Source organism: Carettochelys insculpta, chromosome 2 (genome assembly GCF_033958435.1).
Source record: "Carettochelys insculpta isolate YL-2023 chromosome 2, ASM3395843v1, whole genome shotgun sequence".
Lineage (NCBI taxonomy): Eukaryota > Metazoa > Chordata > Testudines > Carettochelyidae > Carettochelys > Carettochelys insculpta.
Genome location: NC_134138.1, coordinates 154,243,876 through 154,259,805, shown reverse-complemented (window position 1 = coordinate 154,259,805; position 15,930 = coordinate 154,243,876). Strand labels below are relative to the sequence as shown.

At 49.2% G+C, this 15,930-nt stretch overlaps 1 protein-coding gene across 7 annotated transcripts in view; it reads left to right on the top strand.

The window, feature by feature from the left end:
* The window catches only part of TENT4A (terminal nucleotidyltransferase 4A), a 110,566-nt gene that overhangs the window by 49,135 nt on the left and 45,501 nt on the right, over positions 1–15,930 (top strand). For all 7 annotated transcript variants that reach the window (XM_074987879.1, XM_074987878.1, XM_074987875.1 and 4 more), the window contains 2 exons: positions 9,530–9,630; positions 15,609–15,775. In XM_074987879.1, coding sequence (XP_074843980.1) covers positions 9,530–9,630; positions 15,609–15,775 — 268 coding nt within the window. The remainder of the gene's footprint in view (positions 1–9,529; positions 9,631–15,608; positions 15,776–15,930) is intronic.

The following is a 15,930-nucleotide window of genomic DNA, read 5'->3' as shown; positions in this document are numbered from 1 at the left end:
GTTGTGTGGGTTCGGACTTTGACTTTGTGAGGTTGATGACTAGGCCCAGTGAAGAAAAACGTGTCCGCTGTGACACGTATCATGCGTGAGACCTCTGCCTTCGAGGCCCCTTTTAGCAGGCAGTCGCCCAGGTATGGGAAAAATAAACACCCCCTGTCTGTGCAGGTAGGCTGACACCACTGCCAGGGTTTTGGTAAAGACTCTGGGGGCCGAGGAGAGGCCGAACGGAAGAACCCTGTGCTGGAAGCGCTCCTGGCCGACCGTGAAGCGGAGGAAGCGTCTGTGTGCCGGGTGGATTGTTATATGAAAGTAAGCATCTTGTAAGTCGAGTGCTGCAACCCAGTCTCCATCGTCCAGTGCCGTGAGTATCAAGGCAACTGTGATCATCCGAAAACGTTGCTTGTGCAAGTAACGGTTGAGGCCCCAAAGATCTAAGATGGGCCTCCAGTCTCCTGTTTTCTTCTCTGGTAGGAAGTAGCGTGAATAAAAACCTTCCCCTGGAATTATTCCGGCACTCTTTCCACCTCCCCTATGAACATAAGGGGATTCACCTTCTGCTTGAGCCTCGCCTCATGGCAGCGTCCCTGAGGTGAGGCCTGGTGGGAGGCTTCGTTGGTGGAAGCGACTGGAAGGGGATCGCGTAACCCGTGGCTATGATCTCCAGCACCCATTTGTCTGTGGTGATCTTTTGCCATTGGGAGTGGAACGGTCTGAGACGATGATGGAACATGAGATGAGTGGCATTGAGCGAGGGTATTGATAGTGCAGCCCCCGACATACCCGTCAAACTTGTTGCCTTTGGGCCTGACCTGAGGGCGTACGGCTTTGTTGAGAACGTCGCCTAGGAGTTCTGTACTGTTGCTGCTGTTGATAGCGTCCTTGGCCGTAGCCCCGTTGATATTGAGCATGCTGTGGTTGTAAGCGTAGCGTCTTTGCTGAGGATAAAATTTTTCCCGCCTGTATGGGGGAGTATAAATGCCCAAGGTTCTAAGTGTAGCTCTCGAGTCCTTACTAGAGTGAGGGACCGAGTCGGTTGAGTCTGCAAACAGCTTTTGTGTATCAAAGGGAAGGTCCATGATCTTCGCCTGTAGGTCCCTCGGGATACCCGACATCTGGGGCCAGGATTCTCTACGCATGACCACTGCTGTAGCCGTTGAATGTGCCGCTGTGTCCGCCACATCCAGGGCAATCTGGTCTTTAACACCGGCTTTTTGTCTTCTGGAAGTGAATCCATGAGGGGAGTAAGCCTGGAGTAATTATCAAAATTATGGTTTGCTAGGTGTGCCCATAATTTGCCATTCTCAATAGCAGGGTAGAAGAAGAGTATACCTTCCTGCCAAACAGCTCTAGCTTCTTAGCATCTTTGTCCGATCCCCCCGATTTTGTACTGAGAAGCCTTTGACCTCTGCTGGGATGACTCGACCACCAAAGAATTTGGTTGTGGGTGACTGAAGAGGAACTCCATGCCCTTTGCTGGGACGAAGTACTTCTTATCCGCTCTCTTGTTCGTAGGCGGAACAGAGGCCGGAGTCTGCCATATAGTAATGGCTGACTCCAGAATGGCTTCGTCCAGCGGAATAGCAATTTTGGACGAACCCGGGGGTCTCAAATTTTCCAGGAGTTTGTGATGTTCCTCCTGCACCTCTGCCGTTTGAATGTCTTGCGTGAAAGCCACCCTTTTAAACAGCTCCTGAAACTGTTTAAGGTCATCCGGGGGAGATACATCCCCGGGAACCATGGCCTCATCTGGGGAGGATGAGGAGGAACCACTAGGGTAAACCTCCCTCGAACCCTCAGGCTCCTGCGGTAGATGATACACTTGCTCGCTGGAGGATTGTGAAGGAAAGCCTCGGGGTTCTAAAATTAACTCCCCTTGAGACAACTGTTTCCGTCCCCGATCGGGAGTGCCCACGGGGGTATTGAGCGGCTGGGGGGGACCTGCCCCTGGGTGTAGGCCTGTGGTGTCTGTGTCCAGCATGATAAGGACGACCATGGCAGCATGGGCAAGGGTCCGGGGATGGAGACCTAGACCACTCACGGGGTGTGTACCCCCGTTGTCTGGGAGAGCGAGACCTCCGCGATGACACAGAGGTGAAACTGGCTTATGATAGTACTCCAGGGGATTCAATCCCCGAAATGGTGAAGGTGGCCCAAGCCATGGTGACATTGGTTGGAGGAACGGAGAACGAGGTTCCAGATGGGCCGGTGGAAACACAGGCCTTCGGTGCGGCGTGTGTATCACAGGGGGAGGGGCTTGGTGCTAACAGCAGCGCAGCCCTGTCCGGAGATGGACTGAGGTGCCCAGCTTTTGATTTTTGCCTTGCCCCTCCCCTGCGGGCCGGCACCGCCCCCTTCCATGCCGGGGATCTCGGCCCCGCTGTCAGCGCCGCACTCGGCACCGTCAGCTGCGGTGCCGCGCGGGTATCCTCCTCCGGTGCCTGCAGGCTCCGTGCCTGGCGCCCCTGCACCGTTGGTGCCGCAGGGGCCGGTGCCACCTGTGGCGGTGCTGCTGGGTCCGGCCACTTGCCTCGCTGACGCTCTAGGCGCCACGCGTGCCGGCTGTTGTATAACCGGAGGCTCAGCCTCTGCCACGTGCGCTGCTGCACTACTGCTTGCCTGAGTATGCGGCTGGGGGCTGGGTGCTCCGCTTGTCCTGCTCACTGCAAACGCCGGCAAGGATCGAGCCAGGGAGAGTTTCCTCCGTTTCTGCACCGAGGGGGTCAGAGAAAACTGCCCTCCTCTTATGCAACCCAGAGGGCCCTTCTGGGTGAGGCTTCTCCAGCAAGTCTGGCTGGAGAGCCTTGTCAACAAGAGCATTTTACGCCTCATCGCTCTGTCCTTCCTGGCCCTGGCTGTGAGCTTAGCCTTCTGGGTAGCCTGTGATTCCCCCAGGCATCGGATGCATTCGCTATGCCCCACGGAGGCCGGCATAGCTTCACGGCATGACTCACGCTTTTTAAAACCTGAAGATGCCATTGCGGCGAGTCCTTTACTGTTAATAGGGTACTTAGCACTTAATCTGTGCCTTTCCACCCCAAATAGTGATCACCGGCCTGCGGGGCAGGGGGCGGCCTAAATGGCCTTCACGTCCACTCTTCTCTTCTCCGCTCCTCTCTTTTTTGCTGATATTCTCTTTGTCTTTGCTTTCTCTCTCTCTTTTTTTTTTTAATAACCAAAAACAACAAATGACACGTAGAAAAAAACCACTATTTAATCTGACTCTGGCTTTAGCCTGAGTAGATTCAGTCTGCAGCCGATGGCGGTTGAGAAGGAACTGGCGGGGACTGGATCGCGCACACGGCCGGGGGTGTGCAGGGGGGCGGCGCACGCCAGTGGGCGACGCGCGCCGGCGCATGCGTGATCCAGGAGAAACTGCCAGAAGATTTCCGATCTACGGCGCCGGGCGAGGCCGACACCTATTGTGGAGCACCCACGGGGACCACTTGAAGAAGAATAGTTCATTCAAGGTGACCATTTCAAGAGAGTAGGTTTGTCTGTAATAGCAGCTTGCAAAAGCCTTTTTCTGATTTGAGCACTTGAAGTTTTATACTTAACTTCATGAATAGTAGTATCAGCATCCCCGTGTTTGTATGCCATAACAGTGGTATTTCTAGGCTTTCCCCAGTCGTGAAAAGATAGACTGCTGTCTGCTTCAAGATTTTGGATTATCCAATCATAATGTTTGGCTACATCTATGTTTGGAAGGATTCAGTTTATTTATATGTAAATTTGGATAACTTGTTTCACTATAAGCAAGCTGATAAATTTTCATCAATGGAAATATTTACACATGGGGTAAGGAAGTAGATTGCTCTGGTGCCTCTTGCTGGTCACACTGGAATTTAGCTCAGTTCTCAATAGGGCTTCCCCTTCTAGCCAGTGTGCCACCTGTCATTGCTCTTCTCTCTCTTCACCTTCTAGTTTTGGGCCCATATTGCACTAAGGACCACAGCGACCTCTTCAGGACATAGCCCTCCAGCAGTGCCCACTACATGGTCTCTTTTTCCCTTGCAAGAGTATCAACAGTCTTCACTCTCACCATTCTGGTCAACTGCAGTCCCTAAGTTTAGCCCTTTGCCTCAGGAGTAAGCCACAGTCCCAATAGGCCATGCTCCCTGGTGACAAGGCACAGTGTAAGTGGGGACCTGCCCACTATTCTTGTGCTTGGCCCAGGGACTCTCTGGCAACAGCCTTGTCCAACTGCCTGCTGTCTCATGAGCCGCTTCCTCGGAGCCCCTTGCAAGTTCTTGAACATCTTTGTCTAGCTCCCCTGCCTGCCTATCACTGCTCTATCCTGAGAACTGGTCCTGCACACAACGACTCTCTGCTCACTGATCAGTTCCTTATATACAGGGCTGCCCTGGCAAACTGTTCTCTAGTTGGCTCCTTATAATGCTCTTGTTGCTTGGCTGGGGCTCAGCACAGGCTTCCCCCAGTCTGCTTTAACCCCTCCTAGGCAATTCTGGATGAGGGCATGCCTGTCAGGAGAGCAACTTTTCAGCTGACATCTGATAATGCAGACTCCACTGCTTATACCATGGCATCCTCCATCACCATGAGCAAGCATCCTGGCTGCTCCTCTGGGTTGTCCATTGAGGCTCAGCAGTCTATTCAGGACAAGTGAATACCAAATAACATGCACTGAAAGACTCCTCCAGTTCCAGTTCCACCCTTAAAACCATGGGCCTGTATGTACCAGGCCTAGAGAGTAAACAGTGTAAACTGCACCGGGTCAGGGATAAGAGAATCCACTTTGGCAGGATTCATACCCCGAGAAGCCCCAGAGTTTCAGGCTGCGCTTGAGTCAGTCATCTCCCTCCTCCTCCTGCTCAACTGGGGTCCCCCTGTCCCATAGAAGGGGCTAAACAGATGTTTTGAAGGTACGCCCAAGAGCAACGTACTGGACCTTATTTTTGAGTGCTTGCTTGTGTCCGTTCAGCATAGGTATATGTGCTCACCACATGCATGGACACTGGAGGATTTCCCCTTTGCAGTGTCCATAGAGGAACACAGCTCAGGTCCTCCCTGGAGCAGCGTGCATATGCCATACTACGTAGAGCACCTCTGAGCACCCTCCATTCTCAGGTTCTTCTTACAGCCATTGGCAGTGCTTGGAGTTTGCTTGCCTCAGTGTTAGTTGTTGCTTCTTGTGAACAGCTGCTGTTGTTAGTTTACAGTTATCAGCTAGTTAGTAGTCAGTCCGTAGGAACTTAGTCTCAGGTTGGAGCACACCCCAGTGTCTGGGCTTCAAGTTGTCACAGTTGCAATCAGCCCATACCAGATAGTGACCTCCCTCTGTGACTATTTGCAGTGAAAATGAGCGACATGCATTAGTGATGAGTGCCACATGTGCAGGTCAGTTAAGCCTCACACCAAAATGGAGAGGGACATTTGTCATAAAATTCTCCTCATGGAATCCACGTTAACTCTAGCATGTGACATGTTGAACTGTGCACCATGCACTAGGGCATTGGTGTGCAGTGCCCTACTGGTGCCGTTGGTCACCTGGCATCTTTGTCTGGTGCTGCACAAACCTAGGCAAGGCAGGGGCAGATCTCTGGGTCCCAAAAGGATAAGACCTCGATGCCTACTACCACTGATTCTTCTGCTGCAGCCCAGTTGACCTCTAAGTAGCCTTCCCACCCCCCGGCTCCTGTTCCCTCCCAGAATACTGTTGAACAGCTCTGGGTGTGTTAATGCCTGCTGGAGCAATGGCAACATACACTCCTATGGTCAACCGAGCCAGATTCTGTATGCAGCCTCTCTAGCAATGGCTTAGAGCATCAACATATTCCCAATCCAGTCTCTCTTGGACGTCAAAGTAACTTGAAAAAGCTTGTAACCGTTCCCCTGTCTGTGCTTGCCTCTCTGCTGCAGTAAGAAGGATTATTCCAGAGAACGCCCTGGCAAGAGTTACATTTGACAATCTTACTTCCTCCATCAAGCTGGTGTCAGATGCCTCAGACCTTGGCTGTGACATGCACCGTGGAGATCTCCAGACCCATGGGCTGTGGACCTCCAAGGAGCCAACATTGCATGTAAATGTCAGGGAGCTCAGAGTGGCTTGGCTGGCCTGCAAGGTCTTCCTGTCACACATCGGCTGTGTCTACACTACACTAGCCCCAAACTTTGAAATGGCCATGCAAATGGCCATTTCGAAGTTTACTAATGAAGCGCTGAAATACATATTCAGTGCTTCATTAGCATGCAGGCGGCCACAGCACTTCGAAATTGACACGCCTCGCCGCCGCACGGCTCGCCCCGACGGGGCTCCTTTTCGGAAGGACCCCGCCTACTTCGAAGTCCCCTTATTCCTATGAGCAGATGGGAATAAGGGGACTTCGAAGTAGGCGGGGTCCTTTCAAAAACGAGCCCCGTCGGGGCAAGGCGCGTCAATTTCGAAGTGCTGCTGCCGCCCGCATGCTAATGAAGCGCTGAATATGTATTTCAGCGCTTCATTAGTAAACTTCGAAATGGCCATTTACATGGCCATTTTGAAGTTTTTGGCAAGTGTAGACACAGCCATCTTGTGCTTTTTTTTTTTTTTTTTTTTTTATCTTGGGCATAGTGTGTTTTCTCAGACAACACAGTCTCGGTGTTCTACATCACCAATCGAGGAGTGTGCTCATCTGCTAGGAGTCATTGTCCAATGACATCCCTCTGGAAGCAGGCCATCTCTCTGGAGTTAGGAAAGCGCTATCAGGTCACCTCAGCAGGGATTTCCCTCACCAGAAGAAATCACTTCACATGGGGATGGCCTGAATGATCTGTCAGAGGTGGACTTTTCCTCTAGTGGGCCTGTTCACCGCCAGGCACATCAGAAAGTGCCATTGATTTTGCTCCCGGGTGGAACTGGACAACGACTCCCTCTCTGATTCTTTCCTCCAATCATGTGCAGAGGATCTGCTGTGTGTGTTCGTGCTGATCCTGCTCATCACCTGGGTCATAGAAGAGATTGAAAGCATTGGTTAGTGTGTTCTCCCTAGTGTGGTATCACCAATACTAATACAGCATGCACATAAACATGGCACACAACCCTCACTGTCCCCTTCCCAAAAGTCTAGACCTGCTGTTGCTGGACCAAAGTCAGCTCTGACACCCTAACCTCAAGTCTCTGCATGGATGCTCTGTGGCTGACCCTGCTTAGAGGAGGTCTAGCAGGTCCTCTGTGTAGCAAGAAGCCATCCACAAGACTGCCTGACTTGGCCAAGTGGATGAGGTTCTTCCACTGCGCATTGATACAGTACTTCCTCATAATGTGTGGTGCATTCTGTTCTGAACTGCTCACACTGTGGCTTAGGAACCAGAGTCTAGCACATTCTTCTATCAGAGCACACCTTGCGGCTATTGCCACATTCCACCAGTAGCTTCAGGAGCAGACAGTGTTTGAGACTCTGGATTCCTGCTACCTCTCACACCTGTCTTGGAAGGTTGCATTCCTAGTGGCTGTGACATTGATCAGATGTGTCTCAGAGATTAAAGCTTTGACCTTAGAACGACCCTACCTCGTTTTCCTCAAGGCCAAGGTCCAGCTGCAGCCTTTCTGGGCCCTTCTTCAAATTGTAGTTTTTTCCTTCCATATGACCCAGGACACATTACTGCCAGAGTTCTGCACCAGGCCTCACACAACAGTGGAAGATGGGCGTGGCTTCTACATTCCCTGGTCCTCCAGAGGGCCTTGGCTTTTTCCCTAGAACATAACAGGTCAGCGCACAGTTCTTTGTTACTATAGTCAATAGGCTGAAGGGCCTTTGTTTCGTGATTCAATTAGAAATCCTTTATGACCTCTTGTATATGGGGCCTGCTGTGAACTGGCAAATTTCCCATCTCTACCAAGTCTCCAGACCCATTTGGCCCAGAGCTCCAGCATCATTTCAGCCTTTTGTGATGTGCATGCCAGTCCAGAATATCTGTTGAGCTGCAGTGTGGTCGTTGGTTCTCACATTCACATCTTACTACACCATCACTCAGCAGGCCACAGATGATGCTGGGTTCGCCAGAGCTGTGTTGCAGTCAACGCAGGCATGAACTTGTACCTGTCTTTGTGGTACTGTTTGGTCTCACCTAATGTGCAATGGACGTGAGCAAGCACTCAAGAACGAGTTACATGTTCTGTAACGGGTGTTCTTAAAGATGTTCATTCCACATCCACCCTCCTTTCTTGCTGTTGGGAGGAACTGAACTTGCGGGGGGGGGGGGGGGTGGAGTGCATTGTGCCCCTTATACCACACCATGGGGGTGCCACTCCAGGAGTAGTTAAGCTGCTCCCTTAAAGATACTGCTGAGGGAAAAACTACCAGCACTGGTGCGTATGTGAGCACACACCACTAATATAAAATGAACACAAGTAAGATATCACAAATGCCAGCCACTGAACAGGGAACACAGTTTTCTCTGTTCAATTTTTAATGTTCACTTGGCAGATCATCATGAAATCTAATACCTATATTCCAAAACATTATTTTGTCCTGTATTTTAAGCCATTACTGCATAGGAGGCTTGTGTGGACTCACTGACTGTGCTTTTTCACTTTTGTTTTAATTGTGTTTTTATTAACTTTCCTGGTCATCAAAAAAACCCCAAAACCCTGTAGGTATTATCTCTGCAGTCTGAATGTCAAGGATTTAGGATTGCTCGTAATAAATGTAGGTAAATTATAGTGACCAGAAATTTATTTCTGCTCCTTGGAGTTCAGTGGCAAAGCAATACCACACCACTTGCAAAAGTTTTTCTCTGTACTTGGTGTCTCCAAAGAGCTGTGTGCTGGATTTTAGTACTGTGCATTATTTGTAAGGATTCTATATCTTTTTTTAATTCCACCTTTTTTGAAAAGAGAGTTGTTCTTGGCCAAAATGAAGATCTTTCAGTGTCAAAATCAATCCAAGACCAAGAGCTATATTAACTTTGAGGTTTGCACCCTTCAAATTAGATCATGAATTCCTTATGGTCTAATTTAGATTCCATGAAGGCTTGTAATGAAGCCACAATTATGTTGTTTGTGAATGTTTGTAATCATTGAGTTGTCCTTGTCATCAAGTACAAGTATTTTAATTATTAAAGGTATTGCAACTGACAAGTTTGGTTGAAACTTGTGTTTCTGACAGAGTGCATTTCAACTAGAGTATCATTAACACTATTAAAGATAGGAAGAGCAGTAAATTTCACTTGGTAACAAGTCTGCATATCCGGTGACCAAATCTGAACAGTGAGCAAACTAAATCATGGAAGCTGAGGCAATATGTTGGTTACCGTTTTATCGCCCCTTTACATCTTAAATCAATCCAGTTCTCTTGAATAGTTGTTCATATTGAATAAAGCTTTTGAATCATAGAATCATAGAACACTAGGACTGGAAGGGACCTCGAGAGGCCATCGAGTCCAGCCCCCTGCCCCAATGGCAGGACCAAGTACTATCTAAACCATCCCTGATAGACATCTATCTAACCTGTTCTTAAATATCTCCAGCGATATCTTATCTGTTTCCCCACTATACTTTTTGACTGTCCTAAAAATATAATTTTGTTTTTAGCACATTAGGAAGAATCATCAAAGTGACACAGGAAGTGGTTGACTACAGAGCCTGGATTAAAAAGACATGGGGAGGCAAAAGTAGTCCATCACCTGATATTGGTAAGTGCAGCAATTAAATTACTAAAATATTTGGAGAAATATAGAAAAAACTTTTTTTTAGACCAATTCGGTTGTAAATGTGTTGTGTGTACTGAGCTCGTCACTAAATACAGGTGCATGAGAACTTATTCCAGAATTTTATTTCAAGATCGGGGACTTGTGGATGCAGCTCTACAGTTTGGAGTGTGGGGTGTGCTTGGCTGTGAATGTAAGTGTTGCATTGAAATTCCCACATGTAGATGCACACATGAGCTAAAAAAGTTTTCATTCTTCGAGTGAATACACGTGCATTCCGAGTTGGGTGTGCGCTGGCACGTATCCAGTCACTGGAAGCTTTTTGCCCTAGCCAGTAGCCATAGGGTCAGTGTGGCACCGCTCCCAATATATGCACTGCCCTCCCCCTGCCCCCATCAGTTCCTTCTTACTGCACTGCTGGTTGTTGGAGCACTTGCTTTCTTTTTTCAATTTATTAGCTAGTAGCCTATTATAATGTAAATAGTTTTAGTGTTTGATAGTTAGTCCTTAGTGTCTTAACTAATAGCTGAGGTGAGGAAAGCAAGAGACCACCACTGACCATCACATACAGCCCCCATCGACAGCCTCTCCAGCGCATCATCAGGGGTCTGCAACCTATCCTGAACAATGATCCTTCCTTGTCACAGACCTTGGGAGGCAGACCTGTCCTTGCCTACAGACAGCCTGCCAACCTTAAACAAATCCTCACCAGCCAGTACAAATCACAAACCAGTGACTCTAGGCCTGGAACCAGCCCCTGCAATGGTCTTCGCTGCCAGCTCTGCTCACATATCTACACCAATGACATCATCACAGGACCTAACATCAACCATACCATCAGGGGCCCCTTTACTTGCACATCTACTAATATAATATGTGCCAGCGATGCCCCACTGCAGTTTACATTGGCCAAACTGGACAGTCTCTCCGTAAAAGAATAAATGGACATAAATCAGACATCAGGAACGGTAATGTACAGAAGCTTGTTGGAGAACGCTTCAATCTCCCTGGACACTCAGGGGCAGATTTAAGGGTGACAGTCCTGAAACAAGGAAATTTCAAAAATCAAATGGAGAGAGAAATCTCTGAGCTGCAATTTATTTGCAAATTTGACTCTGTTAACCAACAATTAAACAGCAACTGGGAGTGGGTTACAGCTTACAAAAACAGCTTCTCTGCCCTGGGTGTTAATATCTCCCATTTAGACTTTGACACAGGCTCACATCCCCCTGTCTGATTTAACTTGTTTTTCTTCTTTCGATAAATACTATTGACACTGGGCCATTTCCACCTTGCTGAATAGATCTAGTCAGCTCTGGCCCTCCTTTTTACTGGGACCCTACTCTTTAAATACCCCTCTGAAACCACCCCTCCCCACTCATGCATCTGATGAAGCGGGTCTTTGCCCACGAAAGCTTATGCTCCAAAATATCTGTTAGTCTATAAGGTGCCACAAGACTTCTTGTTCTCAAAGCCACAGACTAACACGGCTACCTCTCTGATACATAACATTGAGGCTGAGCGGTCAGGGCCTATCAGTGTGATACTGGGGCCAACCTCTGTGCTCACGTCGATGCAGGCACTGACGCTGACTGGATAGTGAGTGACTGTGGGCCAGTTTCAGGTTCCCTATGTGCCAGCACCATCATCCGCACGCTTGACATTGACACCGACTCCAGTGTCCCCACCATGGTCATCTGCTTCCAAATCGTCATTGGAGTCGGACTCATTCTAATCAAGCTCTGGATGCAGTGGGAGCTTGAGAAGATCACACCATAGCCGTCGCAGGCACTGTAGTTGTCTGGATGATACAGGTTGGCCACCGGCTTCACGGGTGATGCAATAGTGGTCCTTCTGACCCTGTGGGTGTTTCACAAGGTGCAGGGCTGGAGTGTGGGAGTAACATTGTCAGTGTCGGGAACACTGCTGATCCCATGCTGAGCACTATAGGCGTCACTGGGTGCCCCGCCTCCGGAACAACAGCAGGAAGTGGTGAACATCGTAGAGCCGCCTGCATCAATCTCATCAGTGTCCTTGGCACCATCATGGGCACTCTTGCACCAGGACTGGACCCCAATTGTGCTGACGCCGTTGGTGATTGTACCTCCAGTGCTGGTGGGGCATGCACTAGCCCAGGCACCGATACCATTCTGGAGTGGTGATGCTCAGGGGAGCATGGTTGCAGGTTGTTGGGCCAACCATACAAGGTCCAGCAAACTATCCAGGCTCTCCCCTTTCGTGGCCTGACCCTGTTTTCAGACAAAACAGGTAAGACTGAGTAGTCTGAAAGACTCTAGGCTACCCTATGCTCCTTAGACCTAGATACGCCTGCCAGCCAGCACAGGTGTTTTAATCCCCTCCACAGCAAAGACAATTTCCTCAGCCCCAAAGGGATGTCAATGGAAGGCAGAATGGGATGGGCAGATGCTGTTCCAGCCAGTAACCTCAGGGCCATCGAAAGGGCCCAGAGGGACCCAAGTCTGAGTGTTGATGACATGGTAGAATGTCAAACTGGTTCCATCTGCTCCAGCATCCCCAATTTATTCATTTTGCCTGTCTCCATTTTGCCATACATGGTGCAGCATCACCGTGGACCAGTGGGTCCGGCATGTGGTGGAGAGGGGATATGCCATTTGGTTTTCTTTGTACCCCCATTCCCAACCCCTCTCCCTGTCCCTTCTCAGGGACACCCTCATAATATCCTGTTACAGCAGGAATTCCAGCCCCTCCTTGGTTCTGGGGCTTTAGAAGAAGTGCCTCCCAGGTTCAGGGGACAGGGGTCTTATTCCCAGTATTTCCTAATTTGAAAACCAAAGGGAGGCTTGAGACCCATTCTAGATCTAAGAGATCTCAACAAGTTCATAAAGAGTTTCATATCATACCCCTAGGTCTCATACTCCCGATGCTGAAGCAGGGGGATTGGTTCACAGTTCTCGACTTACAGGATGCATATTTCCATATTTTAATCTACCCTCCCCACAGGAGGTTTCTCGGGTTCATGGCAGACAGAAAACATCCTTTCACAGTGCTGCCTTTCAGGCTGCCTGTGGATCCAAGGGTCTTCACCAAATGCATGATGGTGGCAGTAGCGTACCTGTGCAGGCAAGGGGTGCAGCTGTTCCTGTACCTGGATGGCTGGCTGGTCAAGGGTCGCTCCAGGGAGCAGGTGCTTCAACTTGTAAAGTTGATTCATCAGACTTTTATGATCCTCAGTCTTTTGATCAGTGAGGGGAAGTTGATGCTGCTCCCGTCTCGATCAGAGTTCGCAGGAGCCTGACTAGACACCAGGTGTGCCAGGGCATTCCTGCTGGACGACAGATTCAGAAATACGGTGGCGGTCATCCACAACGTCCTGGAAGTTCCTACCATGATGGCCAGGTGCAGCCGACATCTGCTGGGTCATATGGCCATGGGCACCTTCGTGGTACAGCACACCAAGATGAGAATGCGCCCTCAACAGCTATGGCTGGCATTGGTGTATTGACCTGTAAGACAATTTAGACATGGTAGTTATGGTACCACCATGGACTCTGTCAACCCTGTACTGGTGGCTGGACAAGCAAGCCCCCTTGCCCCTCAACAGCCCTCTCTTTCCCTAGTAATGGATGCTTCAGACCCAGTGTAGGGAGTCCACCACGGGGCAGCTATGAAGCCAGGCTCTTTGGAGTGCTTCTTTGATTCCACATAGATGTGAAGGAGCTCAGGGCCATCAGACTAGCATGTATGACTTTCAAGGCCAATCTGGTGGGGCACTGCTTGTCTGTCAGTACAGACAACGTGACAGCAATGTACTATACCAACAAATGGGGGTGCAGGCTCCTCTTCCCTGTGTCACGAGGCCATGATGATGCTGTGCTGTGTGCAGAAATCCCAGAGCATGTTGCAGGCCCATTACCTGCCAGGTGTACACAATTCACTAGCGGACCAGCTCAGCAGGTCCTTCAGGGATCATGGAGGTCACCTGGAGGTCATTCATTCTATCTTCCGGAAGTGGGGTTATCCCCAGATAGACCTGTTCACCTCCCACCACAATGTGAAATGCGGGACATTTTTCTCCTACCACAATCAGAGCCTGGGATCCTGGGCAGACACCTTCAGTGTCCCTTGTATGCGTCCAATTCCACTCATCTACAGAGTCCTTGTCAAGATTTACTCAGATGGGGCATTGATCATCTTGGTGGCACTGGCATGGACTTGTCAGCATTGGTACTCAACTGTCATGTACCTGTCAATCTGCAAACCGATGACATCGCTGATCTGGATGGACCTTCTGATGCAGCTGGGGTGGAGGCTACAATACTCCAATATCTAGTTGCTTCACCTCACAGCGTGGATGCTCTGTGGCTGAGGGACCAGGAGCTGGCCTGTTCAGATCCCACAAAGGAAGTATTGTTAAATAGTAGAAAACCTTCCACAAGGGCTATATACATATGGTTAAGTAGAAAAGGTTTTCAGCTCCCTGTGAGACATCCACACTATCTCCCTCACAAGCCCCACCTCTGATGATTTTAGATTACCTATGGAGTCTAGTAAAGGATGGCTTTTCCCTCTCCTCAGTCAGAGTGCACTTAGCTGCTATTTCAGCCTTTCGTCCGGATTATGGAATGTGTTTTGATGTTTTCAGACCCTGTGGTCAAAAGGTTTCTGAAAGGGTTAGAGAGAATCAAACCCCAGGTTCAGGCGCCACTGCCCCTGTGGGAGCTCCATATAGTATTAGCCAGGCTTATGGGGGCCTCCTTTGAACCTCTGGCTACATTCTCCCTGCTGTTTGAGTTACAGAACAGGGTTTTTGGTGGCAATCACCTCAGCCAGGAGGGTATCTGAGTTGAGGGCACTTTCAGTGGACCCTTGTAGTGTTTCGCAAGGATAAGGTTAGGCTGAGACCTCGCCCCTCATTTTTATCTAAGGTGGTCTCTGCGTTTCATGTTAACCAAGACGTTTCCCTACTGGTATTTTGCCCAAAGCCACATGCTTCCCCGAGGGACCAATCTTTACATACCTTGGATGTTAGAAGAGCACTGGCCTTCTATATGAATAGGACTAGGCCATTTAGAAGAATGCAGCAACTGTTCTTGACAGTAGCTGATAGGATGAAGGGCCTCCCAGTGGATTTCCTTCTGGATAGTGGAGTGCTACAAGCTTGCGGGGGTTCCCCCTCCTTTGGTTAGGGCTCACTCCAGTAGGGTGCAGGTGTCCTCTGTGGCATAACTGGCACAGGTGCCTATCCAGGACGTGTAGGGCAGCTACCTGGTCCTCAAATCACACATTTATAGTGCATTATGCTTTGGTGTACCACGCATGGGAAGATGCTGTGATGGGCAGGGCTGTCCTGCGTTTCTTCTGGGGCTCCAACCCTACCTCCCAGGCATTGCCTTGTATTCACCCAACTTGGAATGCACACGTGCAATCACTCGAAGAAGAAAGGACAGTGACCTGTTCTGTAACTGGTGCTCTTCGAGGTACGTTGCTCGTGTCCGTTCCAAAACCCTCCTGTCCTCCCCACTGTTAGAGTAGCTGGCAAGAAGGAACGGGGTGCGGGGGAGGAATTCGGATGGTGCATATATTGGTTGCCATATCAGCACCACTCCAGGAGGCGCTGCACCAACCCTATGACTACTGGCTAGGGCAAAAAGCTTCCAACAATTTGGCATGTGCCAGCGCAAACCCAGCTTGGAATGGACATGAGCAACACGTCTGGAACACCAGTTACAGAACCAGTATCTGTTTTTTTCATTCCCTTAAGGTCTTCTCATAGGAATAATAGTAGCACTTTGGTGTGTGCAGTTATTCACTCCCATATAATCCAAAGAGTAGGGTGGTGTAGACATAGCCTGTGACTCTTGCTGTTGGATGCTTTTAATTTTAGCAAGTGCACGAAATTTTGGAAAATACTTTTTTTTCTAAATTACAGGGTTATGGAGTTTCATTTACCTTTTTAAATGATTAATTTTTTTTATCAACAGACAGTGGCGTGAAAGTAAGAGAGCATATAGCTCCATGCAGTGCTGAACAGAACAGTGGCTCTGAATTGCCCTTCAACCAACACTTGGCTTTGTCATTGACTAGTACCCAACAGTTGTCCTCTGGTTCGTCTGCATCTTCCGTATCATCACTCTCTGGCAGTGATATTGTAAGTTGTTTGTTGTGGTTTATTTAGTAGATTATATTATCAGCAACAGTGGTCTATAAGCTAAAATGGCACCAATTAGTGTACTGTTTTGCTTCTTTAAAGTTTAACTAGCTCATTCTAACCTGCTTTAATAATTCGGTGTTCTTTTGTGGTCT